Below are 12,350 nucleotides of genomic sequence, written 5' to 3'. Positions count from 1 at the left end.
AGAATTTCAAAAAAAAAAAAAAACAGTAGATACGAGTATATTATGAAATTCATTTCCTAGTAAAATAAATTAAATAATTTAAATCTACGCAATAAAGAAGCACAAAGTAATTAAATTTGGAAAATTTGAGTGGCATAATTTATTAGACTAGTACATATCCTCATATGGTGGGGAATGCAAACTCGTTCAACTTGGGGAAAAAGACGTTTGAAATGTAAGGCAATACAACGCTCCAATAAATGATCCCATATAATTCAAGCAACAATGGAAGGAAAGTCGATTGTTGCTGATCATGAAATAACAGAGAATACTGATACACCACTTAACCATGGGCTAAGATAAGAAACTCAAGTATAACTTAATAGGAGGGGGAAGAAAAGGCCATCATCTAATTAAAAATAATGTAACAATTTGAAACCATGACACGGAACAGAAGCCACAAATCACAAAAGCAACCTAATGTGGTGGGGAAGATACCAACCCAAGCAAATGCAAGGTCTACCTGCAAAACATCTAAAATAAGGACCACCTTTCCGGTTACATATCTTTCCCAACAATAAGTAGTCACATTACTTCAGCAATTTTACAAGCAGCGCAGCAAATGAATCCCTCATCATAAGAAATAAGGAACTCCTGTTCTGGGTCCTCTCATCTGGTTGTTCTCCTCTGTTTCGGTGAAAAATTTCACCTCTCTCTCCTAAAGAAATAACACAAAACGAGCATGAATTCACAAAATATGGCACTATTCACAAATTAAAGAATGCTCCAAGTTGAAAAGCATGAGCATGTACACACGTTAATCTAAGCACATTTACAACAACACTAAACAATTTAGCAATGGATTCAATGCATAGACAGCAATTTGAACGCATAGGCACAGGCTGCTTGGGGAGACTATGGGTACAGATTAACTACAATTATACAGCCCAAGACTAACTGGGCCTCCTTACTACAAAGAGAAGGGGAAAAAAACAAAAAGCTTATGGTCAAAATGGCATAAAAATGTCCCTTTACAAAATATATGCACCAAGACATGCTCCCAAGATATTAATTACACACAATACCCCACTAAATGTTACAGTACACAGGATAGAATTCCTACAAGCCCAGCGAGACAATTGTGGTAATTTCAGCATATAATTTGATTGCAAGAAAACAGAAGACTGTAGAAATATTCTCCAACAATATTTTATGGGTAGCTTGATTTGTGGAACAAAATTCTCAATTCCAGAAAGTATACAAACTTCAGAGAAATGTGAAAGAAGGGAAGGACCGAGGAAGAAGCAGAGAGCGAGAAGAAATGGAGAGAGAGGATGATATTTCAATATTGATTCTTGCATGAGTCTTCTTTCATACAAACTTCTTTATAAACAGGTATTCCTGTAAAGAAATAACTGTTCCCGGCTATTTGCTTCTTCCTAACAAACTATCTTTAACTAAATTCCAGCTGTCTTTACTTAACCACCTATTTATTCCACTATTACTATTTTCACCCCGAAAGTATATCTTCCTAAACCCTGTTCTCCTATATGTAACAATACCCTCCCCATGAATCCAAGAATTCTTGAATTCTGAAAACTGAGTCTGAATGAAGGTTCTAGTCTTCCAAGTTGCATCTTCAGCTGGTAAAGTCCACTGAACGAAGACTGGTTGACTATCCTCGGTGATAGTCCTCATCTGTAACACCCTTTGGCTGATAACAGTCCTATGTAGCATATAAACAGTCCATAGAGTTCGACTGAAAGTTCAGGGGCTTCCTCATCTTCAGCTGGAAGAATGAACTTTTAACTGATAAAGACTTCACTTTTTTTCTTTTCTTTCTCAAAATTTCCCATGCTTGTTATTTCAAGATACTATTCCATGTCTTAACTCTTTTCCTTTTTCTTCCAGAAATTTCCCATTCATCTTCCACGAGAATGATAAGATTGCAATAGCTGGACTCATACTGCCACTTGCTTCCAACACTCACACTTGCAGTCACACCTTTTTATATATATATATATATAAACATCCCCGAGAAGTACTGCAGAAAAAAAACTTCCAGTTTTGGGAATGAGTTGTGCAATTACTTTAGATTCAGCCCATATTTTCCCCATTGCATACTCTAGTTGCCCGTCATCACCATCTTCATCAGTCTCCTTATAACCTCACTTACACCAAACATATCAACAATAAAGCCTTGCCCCATCTCAGCACCAGACTGATCTTTGAATTTTTCTAATGATCCTAAGTGCATAAGAGTTGTTGCTTGGTGAACTTCAACACATATGTTGTCTTGAACCTCAGCAGCCATGTCTTCATTTCCATTTGAATCTGATTGATATGGGACAACCTCCTCTCCATCTCCAATAGTATCAACCTGCCCCTCCACTCCATCACAAACAGCATCAACCTCTTCTTGACCTTCATCAAGATGAGACATCATCTTAAGGTTGGAACATTCTTGATGACTCTTGTCAACTGCAAAACATTCAAGACTAGATTCTAATGCGACTTCTTGCACTCCATTATTACAGATTGCAAAATTTCCCAAATTTTCATACCATTTTCCAATCTCTGCTCTATTTTTTCCAGCAGCTCTTTTTGGCCTTTGAATGCCTCTCTCAAAATGTTCAAAAAGACTTGCAATTTGTTCTGTTGCCAAGGTTGTAATTCCATGGTCTGATGTCTGGGTGCATTTTGTTCCCAAAGGAAACTGAGAAAGAAAATTTGAGGAAGGAAATAGTGAAAGAAAACCAGCTGATAAAAGAATCTTATGATTGTTACTCAAATCTAGAATTTCAAGAACTTCAAGAACAGGGTTTCAGCATAATCTGGAATTTCAATAATTTCTAGAACTTCAAGAAACAATAAAAATTAGGAAGAAGATTCCAAGAAAGGAAGAAGAAGTGAAGAACAAAAGAAACCTGAACAGGGAAAAGGGAAGAGAAATAGAAGGAAGATAGGGAGAGGAAATTTCAGGAAAAGAGGAAAAAAGAATTAGATGGAAGAATGGAAGAAATTTTTTGTGAGAGAAGGAAGAAGGTAGAACAGAAGAAGAAGAAGAAGAAGAAGAATAGAGAAAACTGCAATTTCAAGAAAAAAGAACATAGAATTAAGGGCCTGCCATGCACCAAGCCATAATTGCAACTTCACTTGAGTAGATTTGAAACATTACCCAAAAAAATAAGCTTCATACCAACTGTTGAGGAACAGAATTCTCCATTCTAGAAAGATCAGAAACTTCAGATAAATAGAGAAAGAAGGGAAGAGGAACGAGGAAGAAGCAGACAGAGAGAGAAGAAATTGAAAGAAATAAGATAATACTTATTGATTCTTGAAAGAATCTTTCTACACAAACTAATCTGTAATACATACAGGTATTCCTGTAAAGAACTTACTGTTCCCACCATTTGCTTCTTCCTAACAAACTATCTTCTATCTTCAGAAAAAAAAAAAATCTTTAATTAAATTCCAGCTGCCTTCATTTAACCACTTATTAAAACATTATTATTATTTTTACAGCAAAAGTACTTCATGAACCCTTTCTTCCTATATGTAACACTTGGTTAGGCCCTAATATGTGCTCAATTATGAATAAAAGCCGTTTTACTCATTGTGCCTGCAAGAGTAATAATTCATCTATGAAGAATGCAAAAGTTTAAAGGACAGTTTGGAGTCCTAGAATGGTTTCAAGTAATCCTTTCTCTGATATTTTGAAAAATTTAGGTTTGAACATTTGACAACAAGCTCACATTACATGCCCATGAACAGGTAGATATCCTCAGATTCCATAGCATTATAAATGCAATTGATATCACTATGTAATTTCTTCTCCCAGTCATCCTACAAAAAATGACAGCGTGTAAAGTTGCAACAATTACCATGTTCTCATTGAAGCTTAATATAGAAGCAACATTCCCACAGCGATAACAGTAATTTGGTGCAGACCAGACCTGCAAAGTAATGGAACTACCATTTCACCAAACTGATTAAATATATTTGGCAATCACATGGACAGGAAAAGGTTTGTGGTCTTTACAGTTACTAAGCCTTTATCTTGAAACATGTACTTAAGTCCTTCTTGTACCAATTGGTGTGCTCGGCAAACCAAATCAAGATTGTTAATGTGATTGAACTGCAGGAAAAAGAAAGAAGTGTAAGATAAGTAGGACGTTATTCTATTAAATTTGATATCAGATTACATTACCTCAGAAGTAACCCTGGATCCAAATAGCCAACCTGCTCCTCGGGGACTAACTGCCCATGTTTCAATATCTTCAGGATCACTCCACATTAAATCACAGAATGGCCCTTCATGTGGAATTTCACAATTGCGTTCAATTACCCTTATCTGCCAAGTAACCGGCAAAATGCCAGGTTTCACATTACCATCCATGAAAAAATAAGAAAGAGCCAACAGGTCACATAACAACACACTAAGGATTCTCTTTCTATAAACATATGCACTTACAATGGAGAGTGTGTTACATCCAGGGTTTAGATAATAGAATCAGAAATATTTTGGAATAAAAAATGGTGTAACAGAATCAACTGCCACTATCATGAGCCGTTGTTCTCTGAACATAAACCTAAATGAAAGCTTACTATTCCTCCCGTTTGGTTCAATTTCTTGCCTCTAAATTTTGTGGAATTCAATTGATTTTTATGTTCCATCTGTTCATTTTGAATAAAAAGCAGAATTCAATTTCAGGAATTCTATTCTGTAGATCAGAACAAAAAAAACCAATTCCTATAAATTTGATGGAATTTGAAATGATATAAAATTTCATGGAAGTTGAAATGATTCATAGAACTTACATAAAAATATTTTATGAACGAAAAAGCCCATATCAAAAACATTTCCCAATTATCATTCTTTATATAAAAAACTAAATACTAATAATTAAAAATACTTATTTTAACTTTATGTTTTCAACATTTTCTAAATTTTTAATACTACTGTTAGATTTGGATCATACCTAACTCACATTTTTATTGAGCTAGCTTTTGGGTCAGTGAGGCATAATCATTGTCCCAAATCAATGTGTGATTCAACACACCCCTCACGTCCAAGAAAAAACTTGAGCCTGGAATACTTAAGGAAGGCCCACGGATAAGAAAATTTTGATACTATGTTAAATTTAGACCAGATCTAAATCATCTCAAAAATTAATTCAATTCAACAGGGAGAAGTGCCAGTACACTTACAAGGGACACATAACCCCTAAACCAATTAGGGCTAGTCCAACATGGTATCAGAGCCTCCCACAAGTATTTTGCGCTCTAGTCTAGTTTATTCCTGGATGTAAGAGGCTCTAGTTTATTCTTGGATGTAAGAGATGTGTTAAATCCCACATTGGGATAGGATAGGAGTTATGTACCTCTTATAAGGATCTTGGGCACCCCTCACCCCTTAAGCTAGCTTTTGAGCTGAGTTAAAGCTAAACCAAATTTAACATGATATCGGAGTCTCTCCATCTTTCCCTTAAATATTTCATGCTCTAATTTATTTCTGGGCCCAAAGGGAGTATGTTGAATCCCACATTGATTTAAAAAAAAAGGTAATGTGCCCCTTATAGGATATTCCTATTGAGTAATCCTTCAACTAGCTTTGGAGTGAGTTAGATTTAACCCAAATTTAGCAATTACCTTTTATTTATTAAATAAAAACCATAAACTCTTATTAATTTATAGGCAAATTATATGTTTATTAATTATTATTATTATATTTTAAAATAATGTTTGTTAATTACTATTATAAATTTATTATGAGTAATATTTGTTTATAATAGATAATTATGAGAGCAAATACATTTTAACTTGAAATTAAACCAAACATAAATTATATGAAATTCAATTGAATTATGCATTTTAGATTATATCAAACTAAACAAAAATTCATTCAAATTAATTCGATCTAGAATTCAATTGAATTTCTTCACAAAATTTTAGTTCATACAAATAACCCTAATACTATGTATGTATTGGGTTGAAAGAACAAAAGCCACCCCATGTCACACGTTAGGTCTTCAAAAATGTAATGAAAGCAAACATGTTCCGTTGTCCGCCCCCCCTCCCAAAAAAAATACACTTCATTTGGAGCCAAGCTGCCTCCCTTATTCATCTTCCTTATGGTTTAAAATGATGATTAAATAAAAAGATCCAAGCAAAAGATCATTTTGTTCAAACATTGTCACTCCCCGATATCCAAATACTCTCATCGCCTATTTTCCCCTTCTTATTCTTCTCCTTTTCCTCCTCTGGCTAACTGTTTCAGACAGGTTGCAAAAGTCATTACACCTCACATGCTACCATTCCGTAGTGATATCTGAATCACAGTGGATTCACCGAAAGCAATATGCTTGCCTTTCAAATATCAATCACATACAGGTTGTCAGGTTGTTATGCATTTAAAACATTAGCTACATATCTATGATTTAACGTGAATTAAATGACTTGGAAGTTTGAATTGAATCTCGGTGAACATTTTTCTATACACGGGAAAAAAAATTCTGGAAGAAAATGTGTTGTATGAGTTTAGATTTATTCCCTATTTGTTCATCAGGAAACCCCGAATGAATATCTATGTCTAATGCGAATAATCCAAACATGGAGAACAGATTATTGATAGAGAAAATAATTAGAATCATAGTTTTAAATCGCGGTCACGGCTGTGGTTAACGGAAACAAGCCTGTAACAGCTATAACATAACGGCAATGGCTTGGCGCTACACAAATTTTTCAAAAAAATTTACAAAGTTCATAAATGAAATGATATTAATTAGATTTAATTCAGAATGATATACAAATGCATAATAAACATAAATGCATAAAATATAGATTATTTAACTTTAAGTTAAACATCATATAGTTTAAAATAAGAAAAACCAACATAATCTTTAGCTCAAAGTGCAATTCTAACTCAAAACTAACACTTTACTCTATAAGAACTAAAATAGATAAAATTTATCTAACTTTTTAGAAGAAATAAGTTTGGAAATAGAGTAGTTTATGATGGATCTAAGTTTATATGAGAAATATGCAGGGAAGATTGAAATTTGAAAGAGAAAGGGAAGAGAAAACTTAAAAAATATAGCCTTTAAAGCTGCTGAAAAGTGTAGAAACTAATGAAAATGAGAATAGGAGACAAAAGAGGAAGGATATAAAAGAATTTTAACAGTCGGTAACGAATGTTACTGTTAGGTAACGGCCATTATGCCTGCAAATCAAGGAGGGCCATTGTATAACGGGGTAACTGAGTAACGGTCCCCCAAAAACCCGTTACGTAACTCATTACGTAACCGTTATTTAAAACCATGATTAGAATATACTAAAAAAAATTAGAGTGTATCACTACCAACATGACTTTCTAGTAAGAACAGAGGGAAGGACAAAACACACCTGATCAATTGTACGAATGTCAGGAGAAAGGCCACCATGGACACAAAGCACCTACAACATAAAAAAGCAAGATTCAAATGTAGATTTAGTGATGCAGATTGAAAAAGTAAAACAGCATACCTACATACTCGAGCATAAGAAATGAAAGGGAGAAGGGAAGGAGGCTTACAGTGCCATCTATGATTGCTGAGAGTGTTAGATAATCAAAAACATCAGTACAATACCGCCATGCATTGGCATTACCATACTTCCTCTGGCACTCATCATAGAAGCCATACACCTACAAAAACAAAAATTTAGTATGAGATCATGGGGTAGAAATCCCACAATTTCTACATTTCTCATTCCTTGTGCTATAGCTGCATTGAATACATCGCCAGTAACAAAATCCAGATTCCACAGAACTCAAACTTTTCCAGAAACAGTAAGTTTTGAATTTACTCAAGAATATGCCTAAAAACAATTGAAATCGACAACAGAAGTAAGAAGAAGACTTCCAAATTAATAAAACATAAAGTAGATTCCTGTTATAGAGTTTGACTCAGCTATAAAGGCAGGTCTGCGAAAGATTGAAAATTCAAATAAACAGCTTATCCATTGATACATAGTACCCAATCAAACTCAAAAAATTACTAGTAGACCTCAGATTAAGAAAGCTTGCATTTCTTGAATCTTGATAGTCTTAAAATTTTTTCTTCCAGTTGAAAAATCAATTCGGTGATTATATTATGATAATTTAACTAAATGTATACCTGAGTAAGTTGTCGACTTTCATGATTTCCTCGCAAAAGCGTGATATTAGCAGGATATCTATAAATATAAGCCAGGAAAAGATAGATAAAACAATATTAGATAAGCAAGTAGAAGCAAAATTCAGGTTTCCTTCATGAAACAGCTTTCCATGCAAAAGTGCCCACAGCTAGCAAGAGCTTGTCAAATTTTCTATGTTTTAGATTTTGAGCCTTTGTGGAGACAACCAACAACAATAAAATTTGAAATTAACTGGTTGGCAACATGCCAATATATCAAACGATCTCAAGGCCACTGCTAGCAAAATAGTCTTTCTATAGCTCTACAGTCTCAATTACAATGGTATACAAGCTGTGATTTCTTCTCTGTGATTTGGCAGAATGAAGGATGATGAATAAAATACCATCCTTAAGCTTTGAACCTTATACTACACCAGAAAACCCATCAAGCTAACAGAATAGACTAAGTAGTGAATCTCATCCATAAGCTGTGTCCTACCTCAGCTTTTAATGGGAAGATACCAAACAACTAGTATAAAGTACAGGAATGAACTATGTAAAAGTTTGAAAGCATACACATGAGAATCTTCCAAAGCATTCAATCCCGTGAATCATCCTATATTGCCCAGCAAATACACTACTCACTAATCAAAAGAGTACGCCACAAATGCATTTGTCTAAATTTCTACCACTTGTACAATTGTATTTTCAATAGAAATGATCAAAACAATTCACTTTTTAAAATGACTTACTCCGAAAAAATGATCCAACTGCTATACAAAATCTGCAGTTTCATATGTCCATCCTACTCTACACCAGTTTGATCTTTAGTCTGTATAAAGATGACTAAGATTTACAAACCTTTGATCATTTCACTTGCAAAATCCAAGAAAGAATGTGCTTTATCCAGCAGAGGAGTGAGAGTAGTTTGAGTGATAACACAAGTTACCAAAACAAGCACAGATACAGAAGTGCACCTAGCAAAGTGGTGGTTATAGAAAATAAAAAATAGACATGTCATGTGAAAATTTGATAACAAATGGACACAATATAAAGGTGTACCTTGCTTTAAGAAGCAAAAGAATAGTGAAAACTTCAAGACTATTGTAACCTCGATCAACAAAATCTCCCTGCAAAGCATTAGGAATATTAAGCTTGTGAAACTGCAGATAATATGCAAAAAAGTGACCAATAGTGAGAATAAAAGTTACCATAAAAATGTAATTTGTCTCAGGAACGTGACCTCCAGTTTGGAAAAGTTTCATTAGATCATGAAATTGGCCATGAATATCCCCACAAACAGTGACTGGACTGTTAACAGGCTGCACATTGGACTCCTCGATGAGGATCTCTTTTACCTGTGTTGTTTACAAGCAATGTCAACTAAGTAAATTTTGAACTTTCTGAGATTTTTTTTTTAATTAAAAAAAAAAAAACTAAATTTGTGTCAAAATGCATTGATGGCGGTGAACTGTCAACCGTTCTTCATCATAATTTGAGGAAATCATTTTGACAGCACATAAATAATTTAAACTCATTTGTATTAGAACCTAAAAGTTATAACAATAGATACCAATGATGCTTATAGAAAAAAGAGAGATAAAGAAAAAGGAGATACATAATAAAGAGTTGCCAGTTGTAATTAATTAATACAAGCACAAGCAGCTGCACAAAACAAAACCTGCAAGCATTACGTTTTCCATCATTTGGATTGTTACAAGACGAACCCAAGGCAAGTCTTGATGTTACAAAATTCCAAATGTGTCACAGCAAAATTCTCCATTGGCAGAAACCAAAACAACAGCAATCACAATGTCTAAACACCAGTCTCATCCACTAATGAAAAAGACCTAACAGTCATTTTGGCTTGAAAAGGAAATAAAGAAATGGAAGTCATGAGAACACACAAAAACAAATATTAAAGAATATAAGTCTGTTTTAGTAGGAATAGAAATTGATGAAGGGCTGAAACTGAACTTCAAAATCAGAATTTCTTATAAATTTCTGTATTGTTTCCAGAGACGAATATTAAGGAATGGAAACTAAAGCAAAGAAGCAGACGTAAACCCTAATTCCATTCGTAAAAAAGACGAGGGCCGTAACGTAGAGAAAGAAAAGACAATAAACCCTAGAAAGAGAGAGAGAAGAAAACTTACGTATTCGCAGAGAAGTTGAAGCTCATCCTCTAACAGATGCTGTCCTTCCTTTACCTTGGCTATCCACTGATCCAAATCCATCTGTTACTGAGTTTGGATTTGGTTACTCTCTTTCTCTAGTTTCTTCTAGGATGTTAAACCCAACAAACAACACCGATGACGAACAAAACGGAAAGAAAAACAAAACCTCGAGCAAGAAAGAGGAGAGGGTGAGAAAATTTTCCATTTTAATTTTCCATATTTATATTAATTTCTGTGAGGAGGAAAAGTCGAACAGATCTGGTACTTATCGAGCTACGACATATTGTTTTCGTTTTTACTTTCCAAATGGCCAATTGTTAAAAAAAAAAAAAATGTTTATTTAATTCACATTTATATTTAAAATTTTAAATATTAAACAGTAAATTAAATTTAAAAAACAGAAATTATAATATAGGTCTTTAATTTTTTTATTAATAAAATATATATTTTTTAAAAAATTTATTCACATAAAAAATTTAAAATTTTCACTATTCTATAAATTAATTTAAAATTTTAAAAATTAATAAAATTATAAATTTTATTAAAATTATATTTAAATTTAAAACTTGAATTTACTATAGTATTTTTAACGTAAAAAAATTGATATAGATTATATTATTATATTCATGTATCACATATATAAATATTATTAATAAAAAATTTAAAATTTTTAACTATTTTATAATTTAATTTAAAATTTTTAAAATTAATATAATTTAATTTAAAATCTCTAAATTTATTTTTTTTATGTGAAAAATTATAATTTTAATTTCTTTTTATTTACCACTTGTTTCAATAAAAATTATAACAAATCTTATATTTATTAATTTTTTTATTTTTTAAATATTTTATTAAATATTTATCATAATAAATTTTATTATATTTATTATTAAAAATTTATGTTAATGTAATAAAAAATAAAAAAAATAAATTTTACTATTTACCATTATACTACTAATCTTTTATTATAATTTAATAATACAAATTAATATTCGGAAATATATTAGATACATTATATTAAGAATATATATAATTAAAATTTAAAATAATTAAGAGAATTAAAATTTAAAATAAAAATAAGTTTTATTATAGTTTATTTCACCAAACAATAGAAATGAAGGATAATAATAAGATTTTATACATTTAATTATGAAAAATAATAAGTTTAAAAATTTTTTGAGTTGAATTATATTAATTTTTAAAATTTTAAATTAAATTATAAAATAAATAAAAATTTTAAATTTTTTATATTAATAACATTTATTAACGTAATATATGAATATAATAATATAATTTAAATTTTAAAATTTGATATAATTACAACAAAATTTATAATTTTAAACAATTTTATTAATATCTATAATTTTAAATTAAATTATAAAATAGCAAAATTTTTAAATTTTTCATGCAAATAGTTCTTTTAAAATTTATATTAAAAATAAATATATTTTATATTTATTATGTATAATGTAGGTAATAAATATTACAAATAAATTTCTATTATCTAAAATTTTATATATTAATATATTTCATTAAGAATTTATATTTAATATTATTAGTAAAAAAGTATTTATATTTTTATTATTTATATATCAAAACTTTTACATCATTAATAATATTAAATAAAATAATATATTACATATTTTAATTATTATTTTATTTCCCATATTAAATTTTTATTAATCTAATAAATTTTATTTTCTATATACATAATTTGAATATGTACTAATAAATTAATAAATAATTATTTTTAACAAAAGTGACCTAAAATTAATTAGGGATTATAGGTAAGTTTATGTTCGCTCACAAAAAGTATAAGTCCACTCATAATCTGAGGTTCAGAAGAGGGTATGGTTTTGAGCACATATGTAAGTTTAATCTGAATGGTTCACGCCTTTTTCCTTTATTTTTTTTTTATTATTATTTTTTTAGTGATGTATAACCGCCACTCTACTATAGTACCACGTGTCGCTATCATATAGAACCGTACCTATAGACGCACCGTCTCCTTTCTCCATTATCAGGCGGCTATTTAATTCTC

The 12,350-nt window shown here is 31.2% G+C and overlaps 2 protein-coding genes across 4 annotated transcripts; both read right to left on the bottom strand.

Moving 5' to 3' along the window:
• Positions 1-215: 215 nt before the first annotated feature.
• Positions 216-10,570, bottom strand: LOC110626460 (phytochrome-associated serine/threonine-protein phosphatase). Of its 3 annotated transcripts, none has more exons than XM_043961775.1 (10): positions 10,289-10,570; positions 9,195-9,490; positions 8,136-8,193; positions 7,553-7,663; positions 7,384-7,434; positions 4,190-4,333; positions 4,022-4,117; positions 3,864-3,935; positions 574-697; positions 216-502 (listed from the first exon to the last, which is right to left on the bottom strand). In XM_043961775.1, the coding sequence occupies exons 1-9, from the start codon at positions 10,367-10,369 to the stop codon at positions 614-616; spliced, it is 993 nt and encodes a 330-aa protein (XP_043817710.1). In that variant the 5' UTR covers positions 10,370-10,570; the 3' UTR covers positions 216-502; positions 574-613. The 3 variants fall into 3 exon arrangements, with proteins under 3 accessions (XP_043817710.1, XP_021628066.1, XP_043817709.1); XM_021772374.2 differs by having other exon boundaries at positions 216-697; positions 9,195-9,262; positions 9,344-9,490; positions 10,289-10,563; XM_043961774.1 differs by having other exon boundaries at positions 216-697; positions 10,289-10,569.
• Positions 704-3,857, bottom strand: LOC110626461. The gene is made up of 2 exons (XM_021772375.2): positions 2,544-3,857; positions 704-2,460 (listed from the first exon to the last, which is right to left on the bottom strand). The coding sequence occupies exons 1-2, from the start codon at positions 2,656-2,658 to the stop codon at positions 2,105-2,107; spliced, it is 471 nt and encodes a 156-aa protein (XP_021628067.1). The 5' UTR covers positions 2,659-3,857; the 3' UTR covers positions 704-2,104.
• Positions 10,571-12,350: the final 1,780 nt, after the last annotated feature.

This window comes from Manihot esculenta, chromosome 11 (genome assembly GCF_001659605.2).
Source record: "Manihot esculenta cultivar AM560-2 chromosome 11, M.esculenta_v8, whole genome shotgun sequence".
In the NCBI taxonomy this organism is placed as follows: Eukaryota; Viridiplantae; Streptophyta; class Magnoliopsida; order Malpighiales; family Euphorbiaceae; genus Manihot; species Manihot esculenta.
Note: the sequence above shows the minus strand (reverse complement) of the source record. Positions and strands in the feature narration are given on the sequence as shown.